This window comes from Globicephala melas, chromosome 1, assembly GCF_963455315.2.
Source record: "Globicephala melas chromosome 1, mGloMel1.2, whole genome shotgun sequence".
Taxonomy (NCBI): Eukaryota; Metazoa; Chordata; class Mammalia; order Artiodactyla; family Delphinidae; genus Globicephala; species Globicephala melas.
Genome location: NC_083314.1, coordinates 44,499,403 through 44,514,338, shown reverse-complemented (window position 1 = coordinate 44,514,338; position 14,936 = coordinate 44,499,403). Strand labels below are relative to the sequence as shown.

At 38.3% G+C, this 14,936-nt stretch overlaps 1 protein-coding gene and 1 pseudogene across 1 annotated transcript in view; both read left to right on the top strand.

Annotated features, from left to right (window-relative positions):
* The window catches only part of HMCN1 (hemicentin 1), a 521,171-nt gene that overhangs the window by 213,656 nt on the left and 292,579 nt on the right, over positions 1-14,936 (top strand). Inside the window, exons 12-13 of the mRNA XM_030873036.2 lie at positions 12,171-12,312; positions 13,408-13,535. Coding sequence (XP_030728896.2) covers positions 12,171-12,312; positions 13,408-13,535 — 270 coding nt within the window. The remainder of the gene's footprint in view (positions 1-12,170; positions 12,313-13,407; positions 13,536-14,936) is intronic.
* Positions 10,113-11,576, top strand: LOC115861678 (1-acyl-sn-glycerol-3-phosphate acyltransferase beta-like; annotated as a pseudogene).

Below are 14,936 nucleotides of genomic sequence, written 5' to 3'. Positions count from 1 at the left end.
GTGGAATTTTTTTGCAAATCTAGCAGGTAACTGTCAATATTTAGTCTTTGCCTGTGTGTTCTATTGCCACTGTACCCACTTACTGGTAAGTCAAAGAATTAGCGACCTTCTCTCTTGCTCTCTAGTCCAGCACTGTCCAGTAAAACTTTATATAATGATGGAAATGTTGTGTATCTGTGCTGTCCCACATAACAGCTACTAGCTGTGTGTGTCAACTTAGCACTTGAAATATGGCTAATGCACCTAAGGAGCTTGTTTTGAGATTTGACTTATTTTTGGAAATTTTAAATTTGAATTTAAATAGGCATGTAGCTAGTGGAGACAGCTCCAGTTTTTCTGGAGAAAAAAGAAAGTCAGAAAAAGCAAGAACCGAAGTCTTAGGAAACTTATTTCTACTGCCCTGTAGACTAACCATTATCGTAATTCATTTGAATTATTGCCATTCAGGAATAATTCTACCGTTTTGGGAAAGTTGTAGCCAGGTCTTCATATTTTCATTGATGAGATTTCATTTGGAAATGTTGCATTTGATTCCATATCTTTGGAATTTCAGTGCCCCTTGCCTCTTTCCCAGGCCATTGATACCTGTTTTCATTGGTTTTGATCATTTGGCTGATTGGTTAGTTTTAAGTTTTCCTCCTTTGCTGTTTGGAAAGACTCCCTGGCCACTTATGCAAACTGTCTAGTAGTCCTGGAAAAACTTAAAAATATTAAAATATATTCCATTGCCATTTCTTTTTTTTTAACATCTTTATTACAGTATAATTGCTTTACAATGGTGTGTTAGTGTCTGCTTTATAACAAAGTGAATCAGTTATACATATACATATGTTCCCATATCTCTTCCCTCTTGTGTCTCCCTCCCTCCCACCCTCCCTATCCCACCCCTCCAGGCGGTCACAAAGCACCGAGCTGATCTCCCTGTGCTATGCGGCTGCTTCCCACTAGCTATCTACCTTACGTTTGGTAGTGTATATATGTCCATGCCTCTCTCTCGCTTTGTCACACCTTACTCTTCTCCCTCCCCATATCCTCAAGTCCATTCTCTAGTAGATCTAGTAGGACACAGCCTTTATTCCTGTCTTACCCCTAGGTTCTTCATGACAGTTTTTTTTTTTTCCTTAAATTCCATATATATGTGTTAGCATACGGTATTTGTCTCTTTCTTTCTGACTTACTTCACTCTGTATGACAGACTCTAGGTCTATCCACCTCATTACAAATAGGTCAATTTCGTTTCATTTTATGGCTGAGTAATATTCCATTGTATATATGTGCCACATCTTCTTTATCCATTCAACCGATGATGGACACTTAGGTTGTTTCCATCTCCTGGCTATTGTAAATAGAGCTGCAATGCACATCTTGGTACATGACTCTTTTTGAATTATGGTTTTCTCAGGGTATATGCCCAGTAGTGGGATTGCTGTGTCATATGGTAGTTTTATTTGTAGCTTCTTAAGGAACCTCCATACTGTTCTCCGTAGTGGCTGTACCAATTCACATTCCCACCAGCAGTGCAAGAGGGTTCCCTTTTCTCCACACCCTGTCCAGCATTTATTGTTTCTAGATTTTTTGATGATGGCCATTCTGACTGGTGTGAGATGATATCTCATTGTAGTTTTGATTTGCATTTCTCTAATGATTAGTGATGTTGAGCATTCTTTCATGTGTTTGTTGGCATTTCTACTGATTGAAGATTCAGGAAAAATTACGTGAGCAAGCACATCTATCCATTGTAAATCACTCTTAGTGAAATTTTGTTACTCTCATTATGCAAGCTTCACACTTAAAAGTTAGTTACCTTCAGAACTAGCTAGAGTTACCTTCCTAATCAGAAACTGAAGTAATGCATTTTACAACAATGCCAATTCGTTTTAAATAAGCTTATTGAGGTAAATCAGTAGGTACATATCTGTTAAAACAGGACACAGCAACTACTAATTACAATTCTCAGCAGGCTCAGTAATAGTCATTATGTAACCTTTTGAAGTTAGCTTTTTCTATAGTAAATACAGATATTTAGAAGGGTCAGAGATTCTGTAAAATACATTTTCAGGCTGTAGGATTCAATGGAACCTAGGTTCAGTAATTAAATACTAATTACTTTCCAATTTCTCATGTAGCATGGCTTGATGTTAGACCATGCAACATTTTAAGGGAATATATTATCCGCAATGAAAAATATTTTGGGGAACAGTTGTAAAACAGTTCTAATATGTTTTCAGAAATATAAGTCAATTAGGTGGTTGGGCTGAAAGTAGGTTTAAACAGTCTCCAAAATGAGGATCGTTACTTAGCTTTTATGGAAAGAACTCAAGTAAGAAAGGGAACTTAATACTAAAAACTAGTTAATGGAGTATCTTTCTTCTCATCAGAGTCTTAATTCCTCATGACATAAAGTTTATCATTAGGAACATTTAGAAGCCTGGGAATCTTATATCACAGAGATCTATTGATAGCCTTGAAATACTTTTTGTCCAGAATGTAATTTAATGCCTATTTAAACAACAGCAATTGATAATCAGTTGTTCCACTAGGTTCCTTTTGGGCGCAAATCCTTTTGGAGTTGGGAAATAAAAGGTTCTAAAACTTTGTAACCCTATTTCTTTTGAACACAAAAAGGTTTTGAGATAAAAATCCTTTCATGGTTGATTCTGTTAATCTAATTTGCTTTTTGGGGTAACAGAAGCTCTAGACCAGGAAGTAGGGTACTTGAGATCTGTTTTCAGGAATCATTGCCTTATTTCTCTCTCTCTCTTTCTCTCTATCTCTCTGTTCTTTACCCCAGGCCACACAAACACAGTGCATCAGTTTTCAAAATTGAATTTCCCACATCCTTTTTATTTATGGACACATATATGGGACACATTTTCTATGTGACACTGATGCTGGAATCAGCGGATGATTGGCTATGCTAATAGGGATCAGAGTGAATGATCTAATGGGAAATTTAGAGTTCAAATGGAATTATCCCAGTTGTAATGATATTTTTCGGCTGAGGCGCCTCTCACTTTCCCTATGCATGGGTTAGTTCACTTCTTCACTGCCTCTCACATCACTCCCTTTCTTGTTATCTCCATTGGCACCACCCTCCTCCCCCTCCTGATTCACATGCCTAAACTAAATCCATAAAAATCCTCTTTTTAGGGGCTTCCTTTCTTCTGATTTTGTTGCCCCACTCTACTCCGTAGTACCATCAGGTGAAATTTCCCTGAATATCGCTTTGTATCCATCTAGTCAAACCCTTTTTGTGGTTTCCTAATTACCCCAGAATAAAATTTACACCCCTCAGTCCTCCACGAGCTGACCCTTTCATAATACTTTCAACATTTTATCTTCACCCTTTATCCACATAAAACCATGTATGGATAAGCAAAAAGGAATAAAAATGTTTCCTTTCAATACATGAAAACTGTTTACCTTAAAATAATTAGATATTCATATATTTATCCATCATTCATGTTTCCTTAATATGGATAACTGAATACTTGAACTTGCTGTTAAGGCTTCACTTCTAATTATTGATTAAAAGTAGAGAAACTGGTAGGTAATTCTTTTGTATAAATAAATATTAATAATATTAATAAAATATTACTGATGCTCCATTTTATATGTCAGAGTAGTATCAGGTAAATAATTTTTGGTGTCATATATGAGGTTTGAATTTTCTTTGGTACTACACTTATCCTGTCTTCTGTCTCCAGAATTGAGTTTTTGATGGCCACTGAATGTTTTCTGTCAAGCTCCATATGTTCATTGTACCTTCAGTGAATTTCTGTTTCCTAGTGCTTCAACTCTAGCCCCTGCCCTGTTATCTTCCGTCCCTCCATAATTTACCCCAACTCCACTTCTCATACTTGAGTCACAGGGGCGTTCTGACTGCCTCCAAACTACTTCATTCTCATTCTAGTTCTGTGACTTAGCTCATAGAGTTGTTTGACTTTAATGTCCCCTACCTATATCCTCCTTATAATGCTAAGCCCCTCTCATAAAACACCGCCTTTCTGAAAATTGTTGGCTGCTTTTTTCTGGTATCCTGTAGAACTTTTATTTAATTTTTTACCACACAAGTCTGCACTTAGTCATGATCAATTTCATATGTCTAGTTGTTTTTCCCCAATCATATTACACGCACTGTGTGATACTTATTGCCCTTTTTTTTAAAAAAAATCATAATGCCTTGCACAGAGAGAAAAACACAATTGTACCCAATGGATGTGTGCTCCTTAATTGCTGAATGGACCTCAAAGTAACAATAGCAGACTATAAGGAAAACTGGGGTCACCAACCTTATCTTTCATGTTTCCATGTTAACTTCAGTGGCTTATTTGAATCACATCAACAATTTTAGATTTCATTATATAAGTACTTTATTTTCCTGTTATAGCACAGGACAGCATATGACTGCTTACATTTATAACCATATTTTACAACAAAATCTGATAATTACCTGGTGAAAATATTTATACAGATATTATTTTTGAAGTAGTGTTTAAACTAGTTCACCCTAATTTAAGAATTCTGTCAGGTGACTTTTGCAAAACTTTGTGAAATCGGCCAGAACAGTTTATCACTTTTAAGGTGGCACAGTGGCCGCTAAATTTCCAAATGCTTGTATTGGTCAGGCTTAGGAATAAAAATCAGAATAAGTATAGTGGTATTTATGTATATGATGTGACCTTAAACTTCTGTTTAAAACAGACTATCTTCTGTTGATTCCATTGACTGCTCCTTTATGAGAATGATTTTTGAAGCTGAAGATGAACACAGGTGTCCTGGTTAAATTTGAGTGTATTCAGTGTAGAGCTGACATTTCTTCCATAATCACATGCTGCCACATGGAACGCAAAGGGCCAGACAAAGGCTCCTTTCCTCCTTCTATGTCTGTATGAACATGAGAAGTATTAATTTGTCTTCTGTGGTGTGAGGAAAGGGTAGATGTCTGTCACTAATTAGTCTAGGTCACTAGAGAGAATTTAGCAACAAAAAAGGAAATAGTTTTCAAACTGATTGATGAAGTAAGTCCCTAATGACCAGAATTACTTCACTAAGAATGAAATTGATATTATCATAACCATATGTTCATTACATCATCATAACTCTTTTTTAACATGTGCCAGGTGACATAGGTATTGGTGAGTTTTTTTTCCATCAGTAAAACTAAATTTATCTATTTTTATTGAAATTTCTTATACATTTTGAGTGTCTAGAAACATCTCAAATTTCAGAAGAATAGAATAATATGTAATAAGTATTATTTATTACTAGGATGTGTAACCTAAATACTGTACGCAAGTGTGAGAATTGTGATCAAGTTTCATGTGTAAATGTCTAGATAATACATTTGTACACATATATTGTAAATACTGTATACTTACTTTATCATTCTTTGTCATACTTTACCATATAATGGAATATAATAGCAAAAATTACATAGTGCCTACTATGTGTCAGGAATTTTTTAAGTGTTTTATGTATTAGTTTAGCTAATCCACAATGACCCTATGAGTTAGATACCATTATTATTATTTTTTTACACAAAGGTAAAAACACTCATCTTGATTTTTTTTTGAATTTTATTTTATTTTTTTTTATACAGCAGGTTCTTAATAGTTATCTATTTTATACATATTAGTGTATAGATACCATTATTATCTCCATTGAAGTATAAACCAGATACCATGGATTATTTAACCATTTTGAGCCTTAGTTTTTGTATCTGTAAAATGGCAGTAATATTTCATAGAGTTATTGAGAAAAATAAGTGATGGGTCTAGAGTATCTATCTTGGTATCTAGAGTATCTAGAGTATCTATCTTGGCACATAGATACTCATTAACTTCTGCCCACCTTTCTATTTCAATGAACTGACTACTAGAAAGAGATTTAGTTCCTAATTGTACATAATATGTCTTTGTATACAATATTCTGTGAGATCTTTGAGGTCATAAAGTGTCAGAAATACAGTAGGTACTCAATGAATGTTCGTTTTGTGAAAGAATGAAAGCCCAAAGAAGTTTGCCCAAGTACTGTAAATATACCAGTGTTGAAAAATATTTTAAATTATTGCTTAAGTAATTCAAATCATTACCATTGTCTGATTAATTTGTTGATGGGAATTAAATCACCTTGAAGAAAAAGGCCTTAGGTCTTGTCTTTGAGAGTTTCCTACCAGAGGCATAGCAGCAACAAATCAGACCCAACTGACCTGACTAACAGGAAATATGCGTCTTGCGTATGAAGGTGATGTTGGAGATTTTCAAGTTAGGTGAGATTTTTTTTTTTTTTTAACATCTTTATTGGAGTATAATTGCTTTACAATGGTGTGTTAGTTTCTGCTTTATAACAAAGTGAATCAGCTATACATATACATATATCCCCATATCTCCTCCCTCTTGCATATCCCTCCCACCCTCCCTATCCCACCCCTCTAGGTGGTCACAAAGCACCGAGCTGATCTCCCCGTGCTATGCGGCTGCTTCCCACTAGCTATCTACCTTACATTTGGTAGTGTATATATGTCCATGCCACTCTCTCACTTTGTCACAGCTTACCCTTCCCCCTCCCCGTATCCTCAAGTCCATTCTCTAGTAGGTCTGTGTCTTTATTCCTGTCTTACCCCTAGGTTCTTCATGACCTTTTTTTTTTTCTCTTAGATTCCATATATATGTGTTAGCATATGGTATTTATTTTTCTGTTTCTGACTCACTTCACTCTGTATGACAGACTCTAGGTCCATCCATCTCACGACAAATAACTCAATTTCATTTCTTTTTATGGCTGAGTAATATTCCATTGTATATATGTGCCACATCTTCTTTATCCATTCATCTGTTGATGGACACTTAGGTTGCTTCCGTCTCCTGGCTATTGTAAATAGAGCTGCAGTGAACATATTGGTACATGACTCTTTTTGAATTCTGGTTTTCTCAGGGTATATGCCCAGTAGTGGGATTGCTGGGTTGCATGGTAGTTCTATTTGTAGTTTTTTAAAGAACCTCCATACTGTTCTCCATGGTGGCTGTATCAATTTACATTCCCACCAACAGTGCAAGAGTGTTCCCTTTTCTCCACACCCTCTCCAGCATTTATTGTTTCTAAATTTTTTGATGATGGCCATTCTGACAGGTGTGAGATGATATCTCATTGTAGTTTTGATTTGCATTTCTCTTTTATCTTCCTTGGTCTTTGTAGTCAGAGCAATGGCTGTTTTCATGCTCTCTTATAATGCATTTTGCAACCTTAGCATTAATGCTATGTAAAGACACCTAAGTCTTAAAGTAGTATTTTTTATTCTTAGTATCCTAATTTATGTTTAACATTTTAAAATCATTGGTGATGAATTATAAAAACTCACATATTTTTCTTTCATTATGGTTCAAATATAAAGAATGAATTAATGCCTTAATACCTAATAGAGTGCCATGTTCCCATTGCTTTGGCTAATGAACAGCAAGTTGTTATTTATGATGGTGGTGCAGATGGTCAGTGTTGGTGATGATAATGGTGATGATTGTGATGCTGAAATGAGACTGAAAACCAACTGAGAATGGATTACTTCTCCTTAAAGCCTAAAATTGGACTCTGGACTTTGATGGAGTTGAACTATGGTTCTTCAATACCTTGTCCTTGCTGCATTACAACTACTTTTTAAAAACAAGTTGAGCTTTTTTCTAGGGATTAAAAGAAATCTAACAGTTGAAATAATTATAGTGAGGTCTCTTATATCCTTATTTAACGTAATCAGGTAAAGCCTGAATCATTCTGATCATCTTTATTCAACTGTTATTTGGTTGAAATCCCATTATGTTTCCCTGTGTTTCTTCGTGTCCTTTCTAATGTTATTATCAGGAGAAATATTCTTTCCAGAGCAGTGGTAAATTTCTCACCTTCTGTGGGATGATGTCATCCCATCTGTATGTTGCACACAGACTTATTTCATGACCTTGAGCAGCACCCTATACCCAGGCATTATTTGAGAAATGACCTCTTAGCTCTCTACATCCTGGCTTGGGTAACTGACATTTATTTTCACTTTAATATGTGAACTACAGAGCCTACCAGTGGGATTCTCGCTGGGAGATATGCCAAACCAATTCTGGCAGACGGCATTGGAAGGCATCATGTTTAGACAGAATTCCCGAGAGCTGCCGAGTCTTTGCAGCAATCCTATGTCAAAATGAGGTGGACATGAAAAACCTTTTATTTTAGGAAGGTGGGAATAAATGTGGGTATTCAAAAAATTCCAAAGAAAAACAACTGTTCATTTCTTTCCACCTCTTCCCCTAAAGATTGTCTGCAGCATCCCCACATGTGTAGTACTCCAGCATTTCAGAATTGATGGACTCCAGATGCAGTCACAATTTGAACTTACTGGCCATGGCCAGTCTGCCCTTGGCCTCACATGTTTCTTTAGCCCTATGTTCACCAAGAAGAAACCATGGAATAATGAGTCTGTCAACCAAGTCCACTGGCTGGAAAAATCCTTTAAACATTAACTTCAAAGGCAAACATTGTTTGAAAACCACAGTGTAAACAGGAGAAAAAAGAAGGGCGATTATAAGCTGCTCGCAATTAGGCACTAATTTGGTTTGTTCCATTCTTTAGCTGCCCAGTTCAGCAGCATCATTTGTATCTCTTTCAAATGTTTGGGGATTCCTCTTAGTGAAACCAAACCACAGTTTGCAGACTGACTTATAATAAAGGTACATCATAAATATATCCAGATCTAACTGACTAACTGAATTCTCAATTTCCTTTATAGTAAAAACCCAATTGAATGGAAAGCTGACACCATGTCTGTTTGGCTCATCAGTGTATCCCTGTAAGTTAGCACAGAGCCTGGAACATAATAATTGTGCAAAAAGCACATTATTGAATTAATTTATTTTTGTTAATACTCATGACATCTATTTCAAAAATTGTGGAAATGAATTTATTTCTAGCTGATTGAGTGGGGGATATTTACACTAAGTAAATTGTTTAAACTACCAGTTATAAAATAAATAAGTCACAGGTATATAAAGTACAGCACAGGGAATATAGTCAATATTATAACGATTTTGTATGGTGCCTAATCTATATAAATAACTAATCACTGTGTTATACACCTGAAGTTATTATAATATTATGAGTAAATTATACTTCAATAAAATAAAAAAATAAACAGCCTTTAAAGAGAAAGAAAATGTGATTAAATATTTCTTTGATGGTACCTTCTTTGATGATTAATTCTTACTCTGTAGTAGTATAGATGTAAAACATATAATTGATTAGACCAGATATATCAGCATCCCAGCTACCCCAGAGAATTCTTGTATTCTTTTTGACAATAAATTTCTGATTTAATATATCATTTTCAAAAGTCTTTTTTCTGCCGTAGAAGTGGAATGCAATAGGCACTTGGATATTTTCTAAGTTGAGGTCTTATGAATCCATGGGCATGAGGCAAATGATCAGTATAGCAGGATCTCCAGAGGCCGGCAGGCATAAAAATTCTCAGAGCCAAGTTACATTTTAGGAATGACCTGTATTCCATCAATGGCTTTAAGTGTCTTTCATTTACAAGTCACTGCATAACATGAAAGAGATGTTATGTACTGTGGAATATATTGGAAATGGAATAATAAGAAAGACATGGTCTCGACCTCAGCAAACTTACAATCGAACAAATAAAAAGGGAAAGAGCAACTCAAAACAGGCAGCAGTCAGGACAAGATTGGCTCCAAACCTATGTTCACTAGATAGAAAGTAGCAAAAGGCCCAGTGTAGAGACTTTGCCTGAAAACAGGTTTATATTGAAGTTCCAGATGAGCAGATGGAAACCAGTAGTCAGCTAGTGGGAGCAAAGTAGCAAGGGGCCCCATAGTAACCAGTGGAGATGCAGAAACACAACACTGGGATCAGATTCATTTTACTCTCAAAAGCAGTTTACCTCCCGTGCTTTCATTACTTTTGGTTTCTCTCTTGCACTGATTGGACCAGATCTCTGATAGGGGTTATCCAAAGAGCTCCTCTCCAGCCAGAGCCCAAGGAGGGAGCCTGAGGCCAGTGCCATCGAGGCTCCAAGGGGGCCACCATACATGCACGATCCCAGCGCGGCCTTGGCCATGGAACTCTGGCCGTGGCTGACTGCACACTGCTGCAGCTGTTGCTCCTGTTGCTGCTTGTGCAGCTGAGCTGCACGGCCAAGTTCTAAGCCAAGATCACCCTGTACTGCATGCACTGCTTTATCGTCGTCACCGTGGCCGTGGTCACCTGCCTGCTGTGTCACCGTGGCCAGATAGTGGAGAATGTGAGCATCATCAGTTGGCGCATCCAGTCCTTCAAGTACATATACTGCATTCACTTTGAGATTAAGGGCCACCAGAAGCTGGAGGTAGACCACCCCTGTGTCATCATCTCTAACCACCAGAGCATCCTGGGCGTAGTGGTCTCATGGAGGCCCTTCCTGAATGCAGATTGCCAAGCAGGAGCCGTTCTTCATAGGATGCATGGGCCTGATCTTGTGTACCTTGGGGCATCTTCATTGCCAATGCAAATAATCAGTAAACAATCTATAATAGGAATAGAAAAGAGTTTTATTTAAGCCAAACTGAGGACTGTAGCCCTGGAGACACAGATTCAAGAAGCACTTGAATTGTGTTCTGCCTGACCACAAAATGAGGGAGGCTTATATAGGCAAAACTCACAAAGTTGCATAAGTTGTTTGTCAAGAATTAGGATTAGAACCAGCAAGAAGAAAGGGTGCTTGTTAAGCAAGGATTGTTTGGGGACTGAATGGTTGCATAGTTACAAGGGGAGACCTTGAGACCATAAGGTTGCAGCAGGCAACTGCTAGCAGATGTTGTTTTGAGAATAGTTGGTGGTGTCCTTGAGTTTGATACAGTTCAGAAAATTCAAGTTCTCAGTGATGCAGGAGCGTGTCTGAAACCACACCCACAATGGCCACCTGGCTCCATTTTGAATGTTTGAACCACAGTTACTCCATTTTTATTTTTTAAATACATTCTTTAATGGTTAAAGCCCATGTGCAATGCATGCTTGACAGTACATAGACAGGCTGTTCTGACTAGCATAAAGTTCAAGCCAAATCATGTATAAACTAGGATGAATCCCCCATACTTTAATTTGTGAAAATTTCTTCTGTCATCAACTAACAAAGTACCAGGACCATGATGGCACATGTGGGCTTGGGCATGGTCAGAGAGAATCTTGAAGTGTGACTCTACCCTGAGGGCATGTGGAACGACAATAGGACCTGCTGCTTTTCAAGAGAGGAGCCTTCTACCTGGTGATCTGAGTCTGGTTGCCCCTCACCTCTGTGTTATACTCTACCTTCTCCTTCTACAACCCCAAGAGGAAGCTCTTCACCTCAGGAATGGTCAAGATGAAGGTGCTGGATGCCATCCCCACCAGCAGCCACCCTGTGGCTGGATGTTCCCAAGCTCATGGACACCAGCTGCCATGAGCTTGGGAACATCCAAGTCCCAAGGACCACCTTCTCCCGCATGTCCAAGATACCCCAGAAAAATGGGGCCACTGCAGGTCCTGGTGCCCAGCCAGCCCAGTAGCTAAGGTCATGGGTGGGTCAGGAGCTGAGGGAAGGACCTGGCTAGAGAATGGATAGAGGGACCCCAGCCCTGGCTGCTGAATAATACTATGTCATAGTCCTGCTTCTCTCCACCTTGCATTCAGGCCCCAGAAAGTGGAAGCCTCTTTCTGTCATTGGCCTCAGACCCAGGCCCCTGATGTCCCCTCAAAGGAGAGTGTGCCAGACCCTCACCAAGCTCTGAAGGCAAAGCCTTGCCCACTGTCATGCCTCCAAGATCCAAGAGTAGGAGCAGGCCTGGGGCTCCAGATGGGCTGACAGGGCTGGGCTGGGCTGCAAGGCCTTGGGTTGAATGGCCAGAGATGAGACCCTCTGTGGTCCTGCCTGGGCCTGTGGGGTGCAGAGTCACACTTTGGGGGCCCAGCCACAGTCTGCATCGGTCTTTCAGGGAGAGGAGGAGCTCTGGGGGGCTGGAAGGAGCAGACCCCAGTTTTGTACAGTCTTGAAAGTGCAAAATAAATAAACAAATAATTTTTTAAAAGTAAAGGTGTGGCAGTGAGAAGCCTGCAAATCTGCTAACATCATTGACATTTCACTCTGTGTGTTTCCTTTGCAGAACCGCCCAAAGTCACTGTTATGCCCAAGAATCAGTCATTTACAGGTGGATCTGAGGTCTCCATCATGTGTTCTGCAACAGGTTATCCCAAACCAAAGATCACCTGGACCATGAATGATATGTTTATTGTGGGTTCACACAGGTACTGGGTTTGTATCATGTTCTTTGTTTTTACTGAGTGAGAGAAGTTGGTGAAAGTTCTGGACAGTATTAATCTGACCAAATCCCTAAGGTTAAGGGAGATTTGACCCAAATCCACAGCTTTAGATTTTCTCAATAGGCCAGGAAATGTCAGTAAAATAATAAATGATGAATGTATAGAGTCTGAGGTTCTTAAGTCTCGAATTCAATAGCTGGGACTAAGTGCTTCCTAATACTTTGCTTTGCAAACATAACACTGTAACAGTTGGTTTACCTTGAATAATTGAAATGGGGATAATAAACTTTCTGTGGGTAAAGTAATGTGTAGTTTTAACCCATCTACTAGAGATTTGGTCCTGAGATTTAACAGAAGAGAGAGGGAGAGACAAAGGACGGAACAGTAGCTCTAATTAAAGTGTATGCAGACATTCTTCGTAACTCCTGCTTGCTGCTGCCATACTATCGTACACTGAGAGGTATTTTATTCTGCTGGATGCTTTTAAAAGAAAATGAATCCTCTTATGCTCAAAGAGAGTACTGAACACGAGGGGCATAAGCAATGAAGTTTCCAGCCATCGGGCTTCCATTACTCTGGGTTTGGCAGGGGGAGAAGGGCTTAGCTATGAGCCAGATTCTATTCCTGGTCTCTTCACAGACTCACTTGAGATGGGAGGCATTGCATCTCTCAGGTTTTCATTTTGAGGAACTGTTTGGCTTAGAAGTTCACACAGAGCAAGATTGCCTGGGTGCAAATTCCACTTCTTCCCTTTACTAACCCTGACTCCGGGCAAGGTGTATAACCTCTTTGCTCGTCTGTATAACAGAGATAATAGTATCTAACTCATTGGGTTGTTAGGAAGATTTAAAACATAGATAAATGTAAAGGTACTAGAGCAGCCCTGATACATGGCAAGTACTAGATATGTGGGACCTATTGTTATTATCATTATAACATTTCTGCTTATAAAATGATGATGTTAATCATTTCTGCAATCAGCACCACAAACATAACTCTAAAATATTTGAAAGGAAGGTGCTATAGTTCCTTGATACTATTATTAGAGTATTTTCAATTTTATTTTCTTTTTGTCTGTAGGTATAGGATGACCTCAGAAGGTATCTTATTTATCAAAAATGCAGTTCCCAAAGATGCAGGGATCTATGGTTGCCTGGCAAGTAATTCAGCTGGGATGGATAAACAGACTTCTACCCTCAGATACACTGGCAAGTATAATCAGTTTAAAAGGCAGTACAAATAGTATGAATATCATATCAAGCAATGTAAAAGTACTTTTTTGAAAATTAATATTAGGAATGAGTTATACCCAGTTGTATAATTTATTGTTCGTTTCACACATTGATTAAAGCAAATAGTGTAACTAATTTAAGTTAAAAGTTCAGGGAGTGAATAGCTTCAGTAATCAACAGAAACCAAGGAAGCTTCCAGATTATGGAAGAGTTCCAGAATGTCCACAGAGTTCTATCCTTCCATGATTCATCTGTTCTTTGTAATATTTTACTTACAAATTAATAAATTCTGTATCCTTCCGAGTTTACCTCAACTTTCTTTTTGTTTTTAACATCTTTACTGGAGGATAATTGCTTTACAATGATGTGTTAGTGTCTGCTTTATAACAAAGTGAATCAGTTATACATACACGTATATTCCCATATCTCTTCCCTCTTGCGTCTCCCTCCCTCCCACCCTCCCTATCCCACCCCTCTAGGTGGTCACAAACCACCGAGCTGATCTCCCTGTGCCATGCGGCTGCTACCCACTAGCTATCTATTTTACATTTGGTAGTGTATATATGTCCATGCCACTCTCTCACTGTGTCACAGCTTACCCTTCCCCCTCCCCGTATCCTCAAGTCCATTCTCTAGTAGGTCTGTGTCTTTATTCCCGTCTTACCCCTAGGTTCTTCATGACATTTTTTTATTCTTAGATTCCATATATATGTGTTAGCATACAGTATTTATCTTTCTCTTTCTGACTTACTTCACTCTGTATGACAGACTCTAGGTCTATCCACCTCATTACAAATAGGTCAATTTCGTTTCTTTTTATGGCTGAGTAATATTCCATTGTATATATGTGCCACATCTTCTTTATCCATTCAACCGATGATGGACACTTAGGTTGTTTCCATCTCCGGGCTATTGTAAATAGAGCTGCAGTGAACATATTGGTACATGACTCTTTTTGAATTCTGGTGTTCTCAGGGTATATGCCCAGTAGTGGGATTGCTGGGTCATACGGTAATTCTATTTTTAGTTTTTTAAGGAACCTCCATACTGTTCTCCATAGTGGCTGTATCAATTTACATTCCCACCAACAGTGCAGGAGGGTTCCCTTTTCTCCACACCCTCTCCAGCATTTATTGTTTGTAGATTTTTTGATGATGGCCATTCTGACCAGTGTGAGGAGATACCTCACTGTAGTTTTGATTTGCATTTCTCTAATGATTAATGATGTTAAGCATTCTTTCATGTGTTTGTTGGCAGTCTGTATATCTTCTTTGGAGAAATGTCTATTTAGATCTTCTGCCCATTTTTGGATTGGGTTGTTTGTTTTTTTGTTACTGAGCTACATGAGCTGCTTGTAAATTTTGGAGATTAATCCTT